This window comes from Mustela putorius, unplaced genomic scaffold (assembly GCF_011764305.1).
Source record: "Mustela putorius furo isolate JIRA1106 unplaced genomic scaffold, ASM1176430v1.1 tig00003993_pilon_pilon_pilon, whole genome shotgun sequence".
In the NCBI taxonomy this organism is placed as follows: domain Eukaryota; kingdom Metazoa; phylum Chordata; class Mammalia; order Carnivora; family Mustelidae; genus Mustela; species Mustela putorius.
In genome coordinates this window covers 318,562-339,841 of record NW_025422132.1, presented here as the reverse complement: position 1 = coordinate 339,841, position 21,280 = coordinate 318,562, and the positions used below count along the sequence as shown (strand labels likewise).

General features: G+C 41.9%; 1 protein-coding gene across 5 annotated transcripts in view; it reads right to left on the bottom strand.

The window, feature by feature from the left end:
* Positions 1 to 6,110: 6,110 nt before the first annotated feature.
* The window catches only part of PROX1 (prospero homeobox 1), a 52,508-nt gene continuing 37,338 nt past the window's right edge, over positions 6,111 to 21,280 (bottom strand). For 4 of the 5 annotated variants that reach the window (XM_045071901.1, XM_045071902.1, XM_045071903.1 and 1 more), the window contains one exon: positions 6,111 to 11,693. In XM_045071901.1, the coding sequence (XP_044927836.1) occupies positions 11,505 to 11,693 (189 nt within the window). In that variant the 3' untranslated portion in view covers positions 6,111 to 11,504. The remainder of the gene's footprint in view (positions 11,694 to 21,280) is intronic. The other variant, XM_013049221.2, reaches the window with a different exon arrangement.

The window sequence follows — 21,280 nt, the reverse complement described above, 5'->3', positions numbered from 1 at the left end:
CGAGTGTTGTATGACCTCATATATGCATGGAATCTAAGAAACAAACAAACCAAGCTTATAGGTGCAGAGGAGCGATGGGTGGTCCTCAGCGGTGGGGAGTGGAGGATGGAGAAATGGGCAGAAGAAGTCAAGGGGATCGAAGAGGACAAGCTTCCAGTTATAAAATCGACCTGTCGTGGGGATATGAGCGCACACGTGCGCAGTCATTGCCATTTCATTACATACTGGATGTAGGGAGGGGATGAGTGGGAGGAATCCTGAAATTTTCCTGAAAACTAATTTTCACAGGTAAGGGGAAATAACATGTGTTTAAACGCCAAAAGAAAAGACTCTAGTTTCAAGAGAAAAGCACCAAAAGAACCAAGGCAAAAAGCTTAATCCGCAAATAACAGAGTAATAACAAAAGAGGAGCCAACTTAAACTTTTTGTCACTGGATGGAATTTTTCCTGGACTGAGGGACGAAATGGCCAGAAAACTTAGGTAGACCCTGTTCTTGTAAAGACACCCTGTCCTTTGTGTTCTGGGCTGAGCCTGAGGCTTGGGTAAAGGTGACCGATCAGCCCAGTGTATCTGGGGTTTAGAAGAAGGGATTTGTGTCTATGTTCTCCCTGGCACCTTGACCCTAGAAGGCATGTAGAAATGTCCTGGGCCAACATGGTGTGGCTATGGTATGGTAAAGACACCATGAATACCAGTCAAGTCAGAGTGGCTTGAGAAAAGAGTCAAATATTCCTGTGTCCACACCACTGGACGTACTACGGCCAAGAATGAGCCAGCAAGGGCTTGAGAATGCCTCGGAGGAAAGTGGTGTGAGTTTGGCATGACAGAAGCCCAATGCAGTGATGACCATTTTAGCAAAGTATGGCACCTTGATAATAACTTGGAATCAAATGCTCCATGCTTCCCTGCCCAAAGACTAGAGAGGACATCCTACCAAGAGCCAGAAGCCTCCTTGCTAGTCCAGGAACTTAGATGCCCATCCTAAGGGAAGGGCGCAGAAGGGAGTAAAACCTAGTCTGAGATGGTTGAGCATGCCTGAAGTCTGAGATGGTTTCCCTCATCAGACAGAAAAGGAGCTTGATATTAGAGTTTAACCTGAGTTGTAAAAAAAAAAAGAAAAGAAAGAAAAGAAAAGAAAAAAAACACACATTTTAAGGTAACCAATTATGTGCTTTTGTAATTCCTCATGCATGCACATATTCTAAAAAGCTGATTGCTAACTGTGGGGCTGGTGAGGCAAAGGCATGCACAATTTTTAAAAAAATTATGGATGCCAAATTCCTCTCCAGCGCCATGTTACTTACAATGGCCGCTCTCATATGCTTCACCAAACTGCCTGGGGTTCATGCTGCTCAACTCACTTCTTTAGAGCTGGATAGTTCACTTTTTAGTCTTAGAATATAAACACATAGGTTTTTATTTTAAACTGCTATGCTAGAAAAGGAAAATTTCGGGATTCCTTTTATGTAGCTTGAATAGTCTACTTTAAATTAGCATTATTTTGCTGGATTCCTTTATTCCTTTTTCTCCTTCTCTTTGAAATTGTTGAGAAAAATCCTAGGGCTCTCTGTATGAATCTGGTTTTTTCCAAAGATTGGAACTTCAAAAATCCATGTTAAAATGAGATATGACCTCTGAGTTAGGCAGCCTGGCAAACTAAAATGGCCAACAGAGCAAAGGCTCCTTGGCCCTTGTTAGAGAAAAAATTAGGAGAGACTAGCACATGATGGTTGGATTAGCTGACAGTGCCAATAAGAAACATTTGTTTCCATTGTCATTAGGAGGTAGGAAAGATAAAACATCAAGAAATTGTTCCTGCTTTTCATCAGGAAGTAAATCCAGATCTTCTTTCATTTCAGTTTATTACAAATAATGAACCCTGCTTGTTTGTAGTATCATGTTTTTCTTTTTTATACACTGCTCAACTAAATATACTTACATTTTTATTTGGGATTTTTGAATTTGTGGTACTCGATGTGGGTCATAAAATAAATTGGGATGAACTATTTAGCCAATATGATCTCTTTTTGAATATTTTATGTATTTCACCCATAAAACTACCAAGGCCACGTGCCTTTGGAGAAGGAGAGACTTTGGACAACTTTTTCAGGACAACTTTTACAATTTCTTCTATGGCCTTGGATCTTTTAAATTTTTCTTTTTCTTTCTTTTTTTTTTTAAACTTATAGACTAAAATTTGATACATTCTTTTTACTTAGAAATGCACCCACTTCACTGAGATTTCTCACATATCTAACCATAGTGTTGATTCTATAAATTCTTGAATATCAAATGGAGAAGGCGCATATATAGTACTCAATTGGTAATGTATAATTCCTCATGAGTTTTTCAGATGTACACACCCTTATCAGGCTTGAGTGTTTAATCATTTATGCTCCTCTGTGCCAGATTCCAAGACTCTTTTGCTCCACCTCACTATCAGCTGCTGAGCTGGGATTTAGGGAGAACATTTCCTCTGGTTACCAAAGATTTTCCACTTCTAAATAATTGGAAATAGGACCATTGATTTTTGGAATCATTTCCCAACAGGTCAAGGGTAGCAACAATGACAAGAAATCCATAGCCCCAATTTTGATGGTCTAGAGCTACTCACACCAAGGAATTTCCAATACCAGCAAAGCACGGAGTACTATTTGCACAAGCAATGGGGAAAACCCAGTGCTTTCTCCACTGGCAGATTTATTTGTAGAGACACAGGCATTTTTTCCAGCGCGGCTGCCAAATTATCTCCTGAGCCTGTCTAGCTAGCACCTGGGCTACTCAGCAGGGGGCTTTGCAAATAATACCCTCCCCTTTGCCAGGGTGGAGGCAGCCTGAGTGATTCTGTTTCAGGCTGTTGTGGCACCTTAATCTTTCTAAGCTGCTTCACTCCTATTCTGGGGCCTACCCAAGCATGGCTGGCTGGAGGTGGGGCCACAGCAGCTCTAGGCCTGAGGCTGAGGGCAAGGGGCTGGAGAAATGGCAAGTGTGCGAGAGAAGCTTTCAGTTCCTGAAGAACTTCTGTGTTCTTCAACATTCGAATGTCCTGGGAAGTTGCAATGGGTCTGGGCATAATTCTTCCATCACGACCGAAAACAACATGGCGAGCTGACAAAAGCCATCAACCATGGGAAAGGAAAGCAAACGAATAGTGATTCAGCACAAACCCACGTCCCAGCTTCTGTGTTCTTTCTATGTTGTAGGAATGATCTCTCTTTTTTGAAGGTTTGACAGAACTCATAGAGCTGTTATTTAATTTTTACATTCATCCTTAAAGATCCCTTACTCTACCCAATGAATCTTGTGTTGTTTTAGCAGAAAACTGCTTTCTTTAAATGAAGGTTTGACTGAACTTACTTGCTACTTATTACTCATATTCATACTTAGAGATCTGCCCCATAGCACCTGGCGAGATCATTGTTATTTCAAGCAGAGAACTATTTTCCCCCCAATGAACGTTTTATTGTCTTACTATAAAGATAAAGCTCTTTTGGTTAAGAGGAGTCTCAATCTGGTGGTCCCTGAGATAATGTCATAGTACCTTAGAGATCTGGAGCATAAAAGCCACTGAATTTTATTCTCTTAAGATTTCTTGAGTGCTAATCATTTCCTCTACCAGGAAAATCTCCAAGATCCAAGGGAGAAGGGTCCCTCCTTCTGTGAGTCCTTATAAATGCTTTTTGGGGACATTAGGAGGGACTCTATGACCGTGGGCAGGAGACAAGTCCTGGGGAGGGAGGGAAAGAAGCCCGAGGGGCAGAAATACTCTGACAGATAGTACTGCCATCGGGCCATGTGTAGCCATGAGTGATACCACCCCAAAGACCTGGTCTCTGTTTTGTGGAGGAGGCCCAACCCCTCATTGCTCAAATTCAGGTGACCTTGGACCTCATATGAAAATGTAAAATGCATCCCTGTGCTCCAGTAACTTTTTAGGCGCATACCCCTGGAAGAGAAACACGCCAACATCATGGTAGCTGGTTAACTTTATGGATGGCTCACCCCTGTGGATGGAGGGAGGCTGAGGCAGCACAGGAGTGCCAAGGCCTTGGCGAGGGCAGAGACACTGAAGGGAGAATGGATCGTGAACAGAGAGGAAAGGATCCAAAGTCACTCGCTCAACTTCAGAATTTTGTTCTTGCCTTGTCCTGCATCTTAAATTGCCTTTCTTATGAGAAGAAAAATATTTTAATAAAGCTTTTTTCCCCCCACATAGTCATCTGTCAGAGAAAGTTAACAGGGTGGCGATCTGATCCCAAAGATTCGTTTGCCTTCTTTGGATTCTTCTGGGCACTCAGGGGCTATGTGTCTTATCTAGGTTTCCCTGGGTAGTGAAGATTTTTAGAAACGAACAGCTTCAAGGAAAGTCTTCTGGCACTCAAAGCGGTGCTCTCTTGACTATCTTCCCTTTAGCCAAAGAAGTTACCCTTCCAGTTTGACGCCAGTGTCTTGACCCTCCCTCCAAAGGGTTATAATATTGACCGGGGGCGTGCAGCACACTTATTTCTTCAGTGATCTTTCATAATTTTGTTTAGATGTCTTACCAGCCGGTTTTTAATGACTGTGGCAGCTCTTTTCCTTTATATAGACTTCTCTTTTATTTTATGCCTTTTAAAATACAGGAGTATTCATAGATTCCAGGACTTGGCAATACACGGCACATGTCTGATGTTTTCCTGTGACTCCTACTCTGGGGTGTCTACTCCTTACCTCAGCACATGGTAGTAAATTAATTGTGAGAGTCCTTCTTAGCTGTAGGTCTTTAAGAAAACTTGTAAGTTGCTTATGATGACAGATGGAGATAACAATGAATAAAACCAGCATTGTCTTTTTTTTTTTCTTATTAGTGTGTTGGAGCTTATACTTTCCGGTAGAACGTGACTACTGGCTGACATGGAGACATCTGTGGAATATGGTCTGTGATCAGGGGTCAGTATTGTTCTAGACCAATGCCACTGGATAATTTAGAGTCACAAAAGGAATGATTTGGTGCTATATTGGTAATAAGCCTATCAAAACCCGTTACCACCTGCTGTAACGTCTTGGTGATTTAGTCCCTACCTGGATTATCCGATTTAGTTTAAAGCACATCAGTTTTAAATAAGTACAAGAAGATAGAAGAGTCATTATATTATTCAAATGTCTCCTGTCTTCCAAGAGCAGGTGGAAGAGGGAGAGCTTCTTAATTTTTCTCCAATCATGGAATAAATACTTGGCACAGAGAGACGTAGCATGCTCTTTTGCCCAATTAAGGTAGGACGACTGGAATTTAAGTCTGTGCCATTGATAGAGAAATAACGTTAAGTGGGAAAATACTGTTATTATTTAATTGTTTTGATAGTGTTAAACACCTTTGTGTGAACAGGGTCAAATACAATTTCATCATTTAGGTGAAAGTGAAAGAATTCTGAGATTGAGAAGACTCAGTCTACAGTAAAATGGAAGCCAGAAACAGAGGTGCAGCTGTGAATGATGGGTCATAGAGTCAATTTCATGTAGGTGAAGGATTTTTGCTAATTCTTCTTGCTCCTGATTCAAGGATAAAGGAGACAGGGTTTTAAACCAAAGCGAAAGAGATAAAGGAAATTTTCAAAAGCCATAGGACCAGCGGTCTTAGTATGAAACATGCTGCCGGTCACGTTTGAAGGAACATTCTAGAAAGATTTCAGAAAATTTACATTAGTACTTAGTTCTGACTCCAACCAGAGGGGAAACAATATGAGCTCTCCCTCCCCATATTTCAAGTGATATATTTGCCATTTTTGATTTTTGGGAACACCTCTCCTTATTCTTAGAACTGTTAGACGTTTGCAATTTTGAATTAAATTTAGCTCACTAACATTGTTTTAAACCAAAGCTTTTGTCATTTTTAAAGTTAAATCCGCGAGAAGAGGTCTCAAAGAGACACACAGCCCTTTGCTACAATAATCTGAAGTAAAAAAGATCAATTCTAGGAGTTGCAAGCATTCATGTTAGACTTGTGTAATTAAGCATTTTAATGAAAGCAAAGTCCGGAATGGATATTAGTCCCAAGCAGCCCGTTGTCCTAAAATGGGACACAGGTCCAAAAGCTAAATGTCACGTGATTAAAAAAAAAATCGAACGGCACTGAGCTTGTAATGTATATTTTATTTTGCACAAGCTTGCATATATACTGCACATACATTCAGTTTAAGAGAAGATGGAAGGCACACAAGGCAATTGGACTACTGTATCCTTTAAGTGGTACAAAGCAAAAGGTAAAAGTTTGGAGAGTATACAAAAGCTTAAAACACACAAAGTAAAACCCCCTACCCACCCCACCCCCACAACTTTTTCTGTTTTAAAATTTAGTAGCTGCCAAACTAAATTTTTGTACTTTTACTTTAAAATCAATTGTCTACTGCACCTTTTTATTTTCTTTTTAATATGGACAGGGAGTCTCATTTTTTTAATCATATCAATTAATATTACAGTACATCCTTGGTAATACAAAATTGTACACCTTCATCAAATAAATTAGGATAAATTAAACCAATAAATTATGCAAAGTCTTCAGAACAATAGACAACAACAAAAATCCACAATTGAAATTGCCTCTAGCTAAAAAAAAAAAAAAATCAAAAATTGACTTTATCAGTTCAGTTATTGTACTATATTCAAATCAAAGGGTCTTTATTACAAAAAAAGAGCTTAATAATGCTATTTACAACATATTGCTAAATAATATAAAGGCAGTGTTTTTTCACGGTTTATACTATATACATATAAGAAGTGGCTGGGACAACATCGGGAGAAGCCATGACCTTTGATTCTTGTAGGTAGTGCTGAGACCAACCCCAAATGCATGTTTTTCTAATTCTATCCTTGAAGTGGTAATATACAATTTGAAAATGTTTCCCCCCTCCCCACGTGGAGGATTAGAATATTTTTAAAACACAGAATGAATACCTTTTCACAAAAGCGGGCCAGTCTGTTCGCCTTTTCTGCTCGTTTGCGCATTTTAGAGGGTGTCAGATTTGAGAGAGGGCTCAGTTAAAAGACTCAAAAGTCCAGACGCTTCCAGATCCTGCTATATTCTTAGAAGGATGATTATGAGAAGATGCAAAGGTTGAATAAGAGTTTTGATCCCAGCTCTGAATATGAACGTTTTAGCTTTAGTTTTATAGATGGTTTACAACCAACAGATCTACAGAAAACAAAACTGCATTTCCTTCAACAGAACATTTAAGTGCAATGCAGTAACCGCTTACTCATATAAACCAGTTACATTCTTTTAAGGGGAGCTTTTTCAAAACAATGCTTCTTGTAATTTGCAAACACAGAGTTTGTACCAGAAGGAAACATTTGTACTATTCACACCAATGAATATTCTATAATATACAGGGCAAAGAGATTTTGCTCTGTCCTCACATGTACACGGCTTTCAGGGAGTCAGTAAACCACGTTTTCTTTGATAAATGTATGATTGCTTCTGAGGGACATCCTGTTTTTAAAGCCCCCAGATCTTCAGCTCTATGACTTAGTATTAACCTGTTTGTGTACGTGCATGTGTGTGTGAGTGTGTGTGTGTGTGTGTGTGTGTGTGTGGTGGTTACTTGCCAAGTGTTTTCATGTACATAGAAAAGAAATTTCATAAATTTACAGAAACTGCATTACCCTTGCCCTTGACATCTGATGAAAGAGACTGTTATCTTTTAAAAGTAGAGAGCAGGATTTTCAAGAATGCTTTCAACTGTCTATACAGTCACTGTAGTGTTCCTAATAAATTCAACAGATGTTGTGAGAATGTAGTTATTTATTAAAATCTCATGTCTTACGTAACAACAGCCATGAGGTTAAATATTTACATTGCTTTATAAAAGTTCCCCTCTTGCTTTAGTGTTTTTATTTTGCTTTTTTTTGTTGTTTTTAACATTTTTAAAAATGATATTCACCCACATCCCTAGCACAGCAACAAAGATTCTGCAAACATAAAACACTTGAATTAAATAATACTCGGAGGCACAAAGCAAACTTCAGGAATATGTGGGTGAACATTTCCTTAAATAATTACTACATTCTACCATCTTCCACGTTGTTTTACCATTTAATGTGAAACGTCCTCATTAAACAGCCAGAGATACAGTAAGAATTAAATGTTTTGTTGTTGCAAATAGAACATTCTTTTCACAAAACATAACAAATGTCTAAAATAGGTCCTTAAATCTAGATAGGAAAAGGTAAGCTTTCCACTTCACACGCATATATATATGTATATTTTTACATGTGTGTATATGTGTGTATGTGTCCTCGTGTTCACACACCTGCACACACATATACAGCACATGGTATGAAATATTGCTTCTATACTACTTTTCATTAGGCTAAGAAAACACAAGATTTGCACCACAGTTACAAAAAATTGGCTTCTACAAGAATTTTCAAAACTCGAATGCTGCTCAAACAATTGAAGAAAAAATAATTTGCGGTATCAAACTGTTCTAAAAATTCTCTTCTTCAAAAACGTATTCTCCCGCTTTGTTTTAAAAAGACACAAAATATGCATAGCTATCAACGTTATGTCAAACAGCCAGAAAAAAAAAAAGATCTAGTGTTTATTGCAGCTGTAGTAATTGGAAATAAAGTCAAAAAGATGAAATCGAAAGCCACAGAAGGCACAAGAACAATTGTACTTGTGGGAAAAAACTGGTATTTTGAAGGATTTTTAAAAATCCCCCCGCTGGTGCATTTTAGGTCTAGGCACAGACTATCACCTCAAGTGTATATGCAAAAATAATTTAGGGTTAGCAGAAAATAAGTGGTAATGTGGTATTTCAACATGCACTTTAGACTTCTTTTTTCCTATGTAAACTGTCCCTCCCAACTTCATAGAAAGTTAACTTTCTCCCAAGTAGCCAATTTTCACTTGGTGAGAGTTGAGCTGAGATTGGAAAGATGATGATTAAAAAACCAAACCAAACCAAACCAAACCCAGAATCGTTAAGTAGGAGTTTTGAGAGACAGGCTTTTGTCACTTTCCAATGCACTGGGAGGCACAAGATTTGTGATCGTAAAAAGGGGAAAAACCACCCAAAAGCAAAAGTGATCGAACAAAGAGGTGAGTTTAACCTCATGCAATTTCTACTCTGAAACCATTTCTATGCCTCAGTGAACCTCGAACGGCTATTATCATAGATAAGCACATCAACGTTGGTTGTGAACACACACTTTTGCTGAATCCGTCTACTTAAATTAGAAAGGCAGGGGAAAATAATGCTAAAGATCCAAATGAGCCTGGGATCATTACTGAATTTGCCCCAGATCAGAAGATGCTAGCAGTCTGTCTACATAGGTGAATACACTACGGTTTTGCCTTCTACCTTGTAAATGGCAGCACGATGTTGATGTCAATTACACGGAACAGCGAAGACCCAGTGGTTTCAGGACGTGAACAATGAATTCCTACTCTTTCACGTGAAGCAAGACAAAAGAGTGTGACCACAAGTTGAGATTGCTTCCCTACTTTGTGCTGATTGGATTTTTTTTTTTTTTTTTTGGTTTGCTTTTTATTCCAATGCAATGATTATCCAAACATTTTTTTATTTTTTTCCCCAAGCAAACCGGAGCAAATTGGATCTGCTGGCTTGGTGTGTGCTACGTAGGGGAGCATGAGCTGGATGATGCATTGGTTGGGGGTGCAGAGAGAAGCCCGTGGTGTTCCAGCCCGTGTCGCTGCACACTGCGAGGGCCCGTTAGCCTCCTGAATGATGCTGGGCATCACAGGACTGTGCTGTTTAATTTAAAGTCAGCAGGTTTTAAGGCTTTGTGCTGACAGTAATTGCCTCCATACATTCCTGTCCATCAGCAGAATTTATAAATGATGGTAAATTACAGCGATTGGGTCAGCTAGTTAGTCACATGGGTCAACCTGCATTCTCCAGAGTCAAATGTAACTTTTATGAAAATTAAGGGAAAATGGTATTTGTGTTCAGTATAATCTAAATACCAGGTTTGTTCCTGTGTCATTTTAAGCGTAAGTCCAATGCCCTAAGGGGAGGGAGGGGGGTGTCTGGAAAAGCCTATTACAATGAACAAGGAATTCTTACTGTATCTGCACACAAAACCCATCTGGGAAAACAAGCGTGAATGCCGTAGGACTTTTTTAAAAGCAAGTATGGGACACTGTACACCTCGGAAAACCTGGAAAAAGAGAAAAAAGGAAGAAGAGGAGAACCATTGAAGAAAGCGCACACCAGCAGCCGGCTTCCTTAGGTGTGCTGAAATTGCGTCTTTTGGGTTAACCCCAACCTTTCCTATGCTGCCTACACACGCTTCGCACGATTTGGTCAGTACTAGCTTCTGAATTCGAAGAGACTTTCTCAGTTGCTTTAAAATGCTGTCCCTAAAACGAAGAAACACTTCATTAGACCATCACCACTTGGGATATCCATCAGGGCAGTGTGGGTTCGCGTATGAAAAAAGAGGTCATCCTGACGTGGGCTCCTCTTTGGTGGTGAAGATCAAGTCAGCTCACCACTGTCAACAAGAGTCTAATGTAGGCAGGAATTTTATGGTCAACTTGGGATGTCCTTTATTCCTTACTAGAGAAATGTATTCAGAACATAGTGTTGTTGTTGCTTTTTTTTTTCTTTTGGAAACAAGTGTTAAATATAAAACAGACATAATAACTCGTTGAACCATATAAACCAAATTAAGAGTCCATTTGAAACGTATGTGCCTTTTAATATCTGAAGTGAGATAATAGAAAATGATGTGAAAGGGGTGTTTCTCTATCAAAAATGATCTATACTCACTGATTACGAAGACCCGATTGTAACTCTTAAGAGCGATGTAACCGGAAGATCGGGTGCGAATTTCCAGCTTCGTCTCGAAAGAGTCAGTTTTGTGAAGAATTGCTTTGCCCCCGGAAGAAACGGGTACACCCGTGTGGGCCTACTCGCCGTTTCTCTTATGGAAAGGCTTGACCGTGACTATTTTTGGTTTTGGAATTTGGCCTTTTGGGGTAAACAAGGAATACAACTTACGGAGTTCCAACCGAACAAAATATTTAAGTTTACGTAGTGGTTTCATTGAGTTTTCTGGCCTCGTTAGCAGTAAAAGCAGGAGACACACGTCACCGTCGGTGGGGCAGTGCCGTGTCACGGGTCTCCCTCTGCCAACTGCCATTTGCGATAAACTATCGATCAAGCAGAAGCATCTTTGAAATGCCTTTCCTTGCGACTAGAGAATTTCCACACGTCAACGTTCTTTTTCCCTGAAAATTAACCCTATTTTAAAGTCTCCAAATGTTAAGGGCCTCGGGCAAAAGTAAACTAAAGACCAAAGGAAAATAACCATCCCCTTGCAACGGAAAACCAAAGAAAATGAGCGCAAGATGACGAGGAGGAACTACCAGCTGATTCCAGAACATACCCATGCCTCCCATCCACATCCATAGGAAATCAAAATCTAGACACGTACAACTTAGACATCCAAAGGGGACTGCTACTATTCATACATTCGAAAAGAGTTGTTGAAATTTCTACTCATGAAGCAGCTCTTGTAGGCAGTTCGGGGATTTGAAAATCTCAGGGACTTCACTATCCAGCTTGCAGATGACCTTGTATATGGCCTTCTTCCAGGAAGGATCAACATCTTTGCCTGCGATAATGGCATTGAAAAACTCTCGTAATGTGATCTGCGCAACTTCCAGGAATCTTTCTGGAACCTGCTGATACAAGGGGACAATGGCATTAATAAAGTTTTCAGTTTCAAGTCTCTAGTTCTTCAAAGGAAGCGGAGCTAAGTTCTTTCTTTCAGAAAGGGGCTTTACGTGGCACCCGCATTTGCTAAAAATGGCCGGCCTCTCTTCTCTTATGTAAAGCCGTTATATATAGTAGCACTGTAATGTGGGGTGGACAGCTTTGTGAAGTTCTAGAAAGGGACTTGTGTAAAGGATACACGCAGACGTACTGAAACACCGGGATTCCCTTCTGAATGTTTGGGTGAGAAAAGGGGACACACCGTTGGGATTCCCCACTTTGTTAAACAGGTGCATTCCGCTGCAAGTCTCTGGCTAATCTTTCAGAATTTGAATCCTATTTCCTTTTGATTTCCATTATGAAAACAAAGTGTGGTTCTCAAAAGTAGAATAAGAGATCATTGGGCTTTGATATCACCGAAACCCCCTGTAAATGAAGAAAACCGAAAAATCTGTTTTCTTCTCATAGCAGCAGAGGACTGCTGACTCAAATGCCAAATTGTATATGGGAGTAACATGCACCAGAAAGTGCTCTGCGTACAGACAGGGATAAGGGCATGACATTAACATTGAGTCCCAAAATACAAAATCTCTACCGGTCCTAAAATTCTACATCGGAAATTATTTGACTTTGAGATTAGAATTGCTCCATAAGAGTGATTCATGCAGCTGATAGTACTAACGAAAACCAACATTTCTGGAGTGTTTGTTACGTGTCAGGAGCTCAGTTATGCACAGACTGTGAATCATCCCATTCCGTTCTCCCAGCATCTCTATAAGGTGTCCCTGTCCCCTTTTACTGTGTGGAAAACTGAGGCTCAGAGAGATCAAGGGAATTGTTCAAAGTCCTTACATTCTAAGACAAATATCCTCCAAACATTCTTTTTTTTTGTAAATTATTTTTATATTTTACAAGATTTTATTTATTTATTTTAGAGAGAACGAGAGAGAGAGAGAGAGAGAGAGAGAGGTAGAGCACAGCATGAGTGGGGGCGAGGGGGGAGGAGCAGATGGAAAAGGACAGATTCCATGCTGAACCAGAGCCTGACACCGGGCTTGATCTCACACTCCTGAGATCACGACCTGAGTGAAATCAAGAGTCAGACGCTCAGCCGACTGAGCCACCCAGGAGCCCCTTCCAAATATTCTTTTGAGAAGCCCTAATTGTTTATCCATTTCTTCCACAGCAATTAATAAGTACGTGTGTTCTCAATTGTTTATTTAATAGTCCAACGTCTTGTCCAGGGAAAGGGGTAGATGTTGATGTCCTTAGTATTCTCTGTCAGCTACCCAAGGTAAAGCATGGCTTCTGTTCCCTACACCAAGATAAAGGATTTGTGGAGCCGTTCCGTGAACTTTTTTTTTTTTTTTAAGATTTTATTTATTTATTTGACAGAGAGAGCTCACAAGTAGATGGAGAGGCAGACAGAGAGAGAGAGATAGGGAGGGAAGCAGGCCCCCTGCTGAGCAGAGAGCCCGATGCGGGACTCGATCCCAGGACCCGGAGATCATGACCTGAGCTGAAGGCAACGGCCTAACCCACTGAACCACCCAGGTGCCCCCGTTCCGTGAACTCTTAATTGCCCATGTACACATGGACACTCAGTAGATTTCTTTTAGTGGGGTACTTCTGCATTAGTAAGTTTTACTTTTATAGTAAGTGCAGATATATGAGGAAGTAAATGCACTGCAGTTGTAGGTGTAGACAGATCTGCCCACACATACGGAAGGGTTCAAAGATTTTCGTCCCAGTTCACATATGCCATTTTACCAACTACACGGAGGTATCATCATGTCGAACAGATTTGATCTCTTTCTCCCACTCTTTCTCAATTTGTGCAATGGACCATTTTATAATGACAGTAACTATTAAGAAAAACTAAAATGATCACCAGGCATCCCTGTTTCATACATTTAAAGTTGGACAAAGAAGTTCACTCCTTCCAAAGGTAAGTCACTTGTCTTTTGTAAAGAAAATTAAAGGATTTTAATTCCCCAGAAAAAGAAAGGACCCCATGTGGGGCCTATCAGAGTCTAGAAAAAGTGAAAATTTTCAGTAGCCTCTTCCAAAGACATCCACCCCAGCCAGTTTCTCCAGACACTGCTGTCCAAATCATCCCAACAACCCCTTGTCCCTGCCTTGTCCCCCAGGGGATGTGTACCCCAGTGGCCATTCCCTGATGAGAATTCATCTAAATTTTCTACACAATGTTGGTAATTTCTCCCCAAATCTCCTGCAGATACATGAGTATTTGTGGGATAGGAGAAGCCTAGAGAAGGGATTGGCTCTCTCACTGACCTCACACCCAAATAAAAAGTCATTAAGCAGCCTTTTTGCATACTCTCCCCTCTTCCCTCAAAGATAATCCTTTGCGTTTTATCAGATGGGCATTACTGAGAGAGGGGATCTGGCTGGAGAACAGTGAGGCAGGGACAACTCCTCACCCTGACTACTTGGTTTGGGAGCTATTAGCCAAATGCTAAAGAAACATAATCATAGGCATTTATTAAAATAAGCATTTCAAGAATTGTGGTTTTCCCTGCCATTGGCAACAGAGGCATGACACAGATCTATGTTCCTTGAACAACTGGGGACGCAGCAGGGCATGGCAGAGAGCAGTGCGGGACATAGGGGATGGTCGCTCCTCCAGAGGAAGTCAGGGTAGACCGGAAGCTCCTCCACACCAAGGGCCCACAGGAGATCTGGTGTACCCGGGGCCAAGGGAGCAGAGGTATTGTTTGAGACCATCACCATCAGAGGAGAGAAGATGCATCTAGAACAGCATCAGTGCTGGAGGAGGGAGAGAAGGTTCTAGGGGGTGCCTGAGGGCAAATCAAAGTAACTTGGGGGGGGGGGCGTGCTTCTCCCACCCTATTATTATTTGCCATGCTTGTACATGGCTTTTAGTGGGTTTTATCTTGTTTTAAACATTCATTTCTTTTGGTGGTAATCTTGGGCTATCCTTCACCATCTTTTGTATTTGTGTCTTGTGTGGTTTAATTTTTCGCCTGCTTCTATCTAGTTGTAATGAATTTGCCCCGACGTGTCTTTAGATAAAGAGCCACGGTTTCTATTGTGGGTCTCCGCCACAATGCTTAACAAAGTTCTTTTGCATAGTCTTTCATAATGAGAGCCTGCCTTCTGCTTTATTCCACACTGCTCTGGAGTCACATGTAACTTCTCCCTCAATACTTAAACAAGAAAAAAAAAATTTTTTCAATAAGGCTAAAAGCTAGCATTTAAAGAGTTGGAATAGACCTCAAAAGTCATTTTGTAGATGAAGAAACTATGAGACTCTACAAGATGAATAAATTATGAGAACAAGAGACTCATGTGAAATAACATGTCCAGGTGTCTTATCATTAAACCATGCTGGCTCTCTTTTAATGCATTTTCAGTAATTTCTATTTATATGGGGCATCAAAACCTCGACAAGCTGTGGATCTGTGGCTGAGGAAAACCACAGAAGAGCTAGGAACTTCAAAATAAATGTGAATGGTACAAAGGATTCCCAGGAGGAGACTTAGGATATTGGTTTATGTTTGAGAAGGGATGAATTCTTTTTGAACAAATGAAATGGTTTGCTAATTTAGGGCTTACTTTGAGGCAATACTCATACAACAGATTGGGCTGGTTTAAAGCAATTGATAATGAGATCCTCTAATGCTAGAGCAATTAATCTTTTCTGGTGGCTCCAGAGAGGTAAACTGATGGGTGGCAACTGATCTTTTGAGAGGGTGCCAAGGAGTTCCATCCACAGGTTGAAATATCACCCATGAGAAAAGAGACCCTTACCCCTTTCTGCTTTAAAACTTTCCCCAACTCCATTTAACAGACTAAAAGGGGGCCCTTTCTGATTTTGGGGGGGCTGCCTTAGAATCTGGGCTTACGAGAATGGTGGTGTCCATATTCTTCTGTACCTCTTCACACCTAATGGATTTCCAATCACTAATAAACATCTGCAGAAAATCCCTTAGTGACAAGTAATCCCTTATCTAGGTTTCTTTTAATAGAACCTAACAATCTGCAGAATGAACCCCAGAGTGTCTCCTCAGCATCAGGTGGCAACAGTCAATCAAGTCCCTGGAATGCAAGACAATGCAGGCTGCTGGGAGGGGGGAGGGAAGGCCGTGCCTTTGGACATGCCACAGGGAAAAAACAAAAGGCTTCCAAAGTCTCTGGCTGGAACTCTGAAGCTATTGTGGGAGCTGCTCTGCTGAGTGTTCTTCAGGAGAGGAGAATGGAAACTTTGCTTGATAAAAAGGCATCCCAATATAGGAACCTCACCCCAAATGGTCTTGCCTCTCCTTGCCTTGATATTTGGAGGAGAAGAGAATTACGACGAGGTACTTGAATGCACTCATAAATCTGAAGGGGGCTGGCTATCAGCGTCTACCCATCTCATCACGATCATTTGTATTTGAGTCTCCTCAGAGCAAACAAGGGCCTTATGGGCTTTGATGAAATGGGGAAATCGGGAGGACGTTATCAGATCTGCTCCGGCTGTGGCTGGGTTGGGCGCGTGCGCACGCACACATGGATCCACGTGTGCACACGCACACGCACAGTGTGTTGGGTGGGGGGCTGTTCTGCTGTTCTTTTTCTCCCCCGCGCCCCCCCCCGCCCCAGAATGAGTGGCAAAGACACATTTTCCCCCTGTCTTCCTCCTCCTCTTCCCAGTTGCTTTACCTTCAAGGATGATTTGTTTTATTAAACTGACTGTCCCTAGCCTCTGCAGTACATAATAAAAGCCTGACATAGCAGGCTGCCTGCCTTCTGTGTCCTGCAGACACTCATCATAAGTGTCAGGACATACCAAGGTTAGTGGTCACTGGAAGTGTGCTCGCTGGTCCAAACCTTGCCAAACGCTCTTGGCAGCTGAATGAATGTCACAGAGAATAGAAGGGGAATTACAAAGGTTAAAAAGAAGACAGCCTCCCCTATTTTCTGGAGACAGAGAAGCTGATTTTTCACACCTCTGAAAGATCCCCAAGCTCATCCCTTGGCCTTTTGCGGGAGACTTCAACCTGGCCCTTTGCACAGTTTCCCATGGATACCTCTCCATCCTCCATCCCCTTTAAAAATTGGTCCACTGGCCCCATTTTATCAGTGAAATGATCTTTGCTGAAATGGAGGGAAAACAAACCAGGCATAGAGCTCTCTCCCCAGTCCCTCCCCAACATCCAAAGGCTCAAATGGTTTATCAAGGTTATCAATGGATTACAATCTTATCAAGGGAGATCATCTATTCAATTCATCTTTTAAACTATTTTTTTTTTCAAACTCACTTTGAAGGGAAAATGTAAAAGGGAACCCATGTAACGGATGGAAAAGTAACATCGTGGCTAGTATTTTGGTGAATTAGTTGGTGTGTGGGTTTTCTTTCTTCTTCCCCCTCCACTTTTTTTTTTTTTTTAATACTATAAAAGGGCAATAAAATGCTGACTGTAAGAAGACAATGTCAAGGAGAAAAGGGTACTGGTATTTTGGATACTCTTCACTGCTCGCCTTGGAGAGAGAGTTATTCTTGTCACAAACCCTTTTGTCTGCATCTGCTGACTGCTTGCCTGTAGCCAGCAGCATACTTTAACTGTTTTGTCACCTCCTAACATCACATGCATCAGCTGTTGGGCTTTTGTTACGGGTATTGTAGAACTAATCCACTGTGGCTGTTCTACTGTGCAGTAAATAAAACAGAAACGGGCTTCTCAGACAATTCTGCATGAATATTTCAGATGGCTTTACAACTCCAATTCACAAAATCAAATAAATAAATAACTCCCCCAGCCTCCCCCAGCCTCTACCCACACAGAAACAAAACCCCTCCAACTAGACCCAGATGCCTCCAAGTCAACTGCATTGGAGACACTGACTTGAGCCTTCAAGCAATTGTTTCGGTGAAGTTTAAAGAAATAATGCTCTCTAAACTTGAACGCCGCGGTATTCATATTTATTATTAGCGTTAGACACATCTAATTCCAAAAACTGGGTAAGCAGCTTTGAAAATCTGGAGAGCTACTTTTCTCCTTGGGCTTTCACACACGCGTGTGCGTGCGCGGACACACACACACACACACACACACACACACACTTTCTCTTTCTCTCTCTCTCTCTCTCTCTAATGCCATTAGAAATAGAGTTGCCTTGTCTAAACTGTTTTCACTGTCTCCAACTGCATCTCCTTCCCTCCCACTCATCTGAGCAAGGTCAAAGGAAGACGCTTGTGCATCTTGTTCATCCCAAGAGTCTTTCCAAAATGTTGAACCTGTGTAAGAGCCTAAAAGGAAAAGTCGAACTTGGGGCTTTCAAACCTGAATTTACATCATGAGTTCTCTTAGAGTGTGAACAATGCACTAATCACATTTCGCGAGGCATTTTTTCGATGACTTCTAAGTGTCTTTGGAGAAGCTAAAAACAGAAAGGGCCTCTGGACGCGCACACGCGCACACATGCGCACGAAGGTCCTAGGGAAGGAGACAAAGTTAAAGTACTTTCCCGAGCATTCGCTCACCCTGGTGCGCACATGATTCCTCTAAACAAACTCTCCCATCCCTGCTGTTTGTTAAGTAAATATTGATCAAGGAGAGACGGAGCTCCTGACGGCAGTGGCACAAGCTGGGGACTTACACTGCAGACAGAGTGGACTTAAATGGATAAACTCAGATGCTTTAGTAACTCCTCCAAGATTATCAGAGGAAAAGGCAAAAACAGAGACGACATTGCTGCTCCTCTCCACTGTCTCATTCTCCCGGAATTTTCCTGTCGGGGGCAGAGGAGGAAACCTGGAGCAATCAAATATGGTCACAAGATGCCGTGGCGCAGGGTCTCCCTTGCGGCCGGGCTCCCGTTTACCCTGAACGCTCGCCCGGGGCCGCAACGGCCTGGAAGGAAGCCATGACGCCGGACGCCGCGCGCAGTGCATTGTGGGATCACGTCCTGACGCCCCCGACGTGGCGGGGAAGGCCCAAGGGCGAGAGCAAACATGGATGCGCTTCCGGGAAGCGCAAAATACTCCCCCGGAAGGTGATGCTTGGAACCTTTAAAGAAGTGTCCAGTTCCTGGCAAGTGTCTCACTGTGACGCGTCAGTGTGTACAAGGCAGTATTTTGAGAGATGCTTTGAGTATGTTTGCTTCAGCGATCTTATGGCCCGAGTCAACAAGTTGAGAAAGTTGCTTTGTATTTCCCAAGTTTTATTTCAGTCACTTCATGATGGTGATCTGAACCCCTGTCTTAGAGCTTAAGGGCCAGTTTTAAAATGGTCCCCTGAGATTCGCTGAGTGCCATGGTCAAAGAACGAGCTAGTGGAGTTCCCACCAAACGGCTACATGGTGTTTAAATTTTACTGGGATCCTCACACCTATGTTTGGAAGCCTGGCGTCACCCGGGGTGCCCGGGCTGCGAAGCCCCTTGCCGAGGCCGCCGGCTGATACCAAGAAAGGCAGAGGAAGATTCTGCGGCAGCAACCGGGCTTCGGACTAAAGTCTCTTTCACTCTGATGCTCCAAGTGGCCTTCAGCCTCCGGGGACCGTACGGGACTGGGTCAGCATAATGCCCATGCAGTTTTAGGCCTAAGAGCGGGCTCACTTCCCCCAGTAACGTGTTTTGCTACTTAAATATGTGAAGAGTAAATGCTTATAGGAAGTGGTTATAGTTCAAGGCTGCCCTTAAAAAACAAAAAACACACAATAAAACAAAAATGAAAAAACAAACGCAGGTTTCCTCTAAGCAAAGGAACACATGGCAATAACAGTCTGTATCATATTTTTTTTTTTTTTTTACAAACCTTCAAAAGAACAATGTTCTGTTGAGCAAAATTCAGTAGCATTCTGTAAACATTAATTTAAGGAAATCAATAGACTCAGTGAGCTAAAGCCATATTGCAAGATAAACTGGCCAGAGTGCCACTTTGTCAAATAGATTTTCGTTTTCTCGGCTAGATAAAGACAGTTTCAAAACGGGGCAAACGTGTTGCAACCAAGGTTTGAAAAGTATGTGGCCTTCAAACAGTCTGCTTGTTCCTACGGCAAAGCTGGATAAACATACTTTAAAAATGATAAGATGGCTTAGAATTGATTTGGCTTTCAGATTCGGCATATAGTAGATTTCTTGGTTGCCTCACAGGAAAAGAATAAAACAAAATCCCACGCATTCAGAAAAAAAAAATGTACTTGGGAGAAGGGGTTAAATTGTCTTGAGAAAAGGAGCTGGGCGGGGGGGGGGGGGCAGTGTCAGTTGGTGCTTGACTTTAAAAAAGAAAGGAAGAAAGAAATCTTTATTCATGCTGACCTGATGGGCAACAGGCCTTCTTGCCAAAATCCAAAAGCCAAACTCTCTAGTGGGTTTGGGATCAGAGGTTTCAGCTGGTGGAAGCTGTTCCCGTTCTGTGCACACCACGCAATGTCATGTTAATGTGCCAGGGGCGGGGATGGGGGACGGAGCGGGAGGGAGACCCACACAACGGTCCCCAGGTTGCTCCCAGCCAGACTGAAAGAGCTGCAGGGATAATTAGAAAAAGTGGCAAAAGGAAAGAGCGTATCTCCGTCTGTCACTGCGGCAGGGACATACATTGAGCTTGTGGCAGGAAAACTTCCAAAGGAACACGCCTGGCATCCTCCGGCGCAATACCAGTCCGTGGAGATGCCGGTAGAGGAGCCACCAGGGAGACATGGTGGAAATGGCCCCACTGGAGGAAGTGTAATAAACAGAATGAAGAGTCACATGGGAAGGGCGCGAGGGAGGCTAAGATCCACCTTGAACGGACAGCGGAGTTCCATGAAAAAGTGTCAGAGACGTGAACTTGGGTCTGCAGCGTGGGCAGGGAGGGGCTGGGGAGACCACAGACAATCACCCCTCGTGTGGGCTTCTCTGACAGCAGCGTGGAGGAAGGGCGGAAGTGTGCCCTGACTCCCTTTGTTTCCTTACCTAAATGGAATCTTCCTCATTTCCAAGTGGCTATTTAGAAAATACAGAATGCACAATAAAATTTCTACACCTCCAAGATGTTGATGAGGTATGTGCTGATTTAAAAAAATCACGTGATGATCAAGAACTATGCTTGGATGGAGAGTTTTGACGAATTGTGACTTTTGAGAATAAAAAAAAAAGAATGTCTTAACAGCTACTCTGCCTGCTAATAGTGCATGTATGCTTTTTAAATGGCATAAACCTTCCATTGGAAACTTGATAGAGATATCAAGAGAAATAAAACTGTCTCTCTCCTAGCCCCAGAAAAGGAAGTACTTAACTAGCTTGCTGGGAATAGAAAGGCAAATGCCATTAGAATACATTCTATGACCCTGTCAAAATTATTTTGTGGCACTGAAATTTGGTTCACCAAATATGACGAAAAAGGCTAGTTTATTTGCTCATGCTTGGAAGTCTTGGTGGCATACGTGTCAGGAAACACAAAGATCATCATGTTATTCGTGGTGACAGAGTAAATGTTCCTTCCTTCCTGAACTCTACCCATGTTTCAAAGAGTGACTCCAACTTTAAATAGACAAAAAAAAAAAAAAAAAAAAAAAATGAACAAATAAAATTCAACAAAAAGAAAAC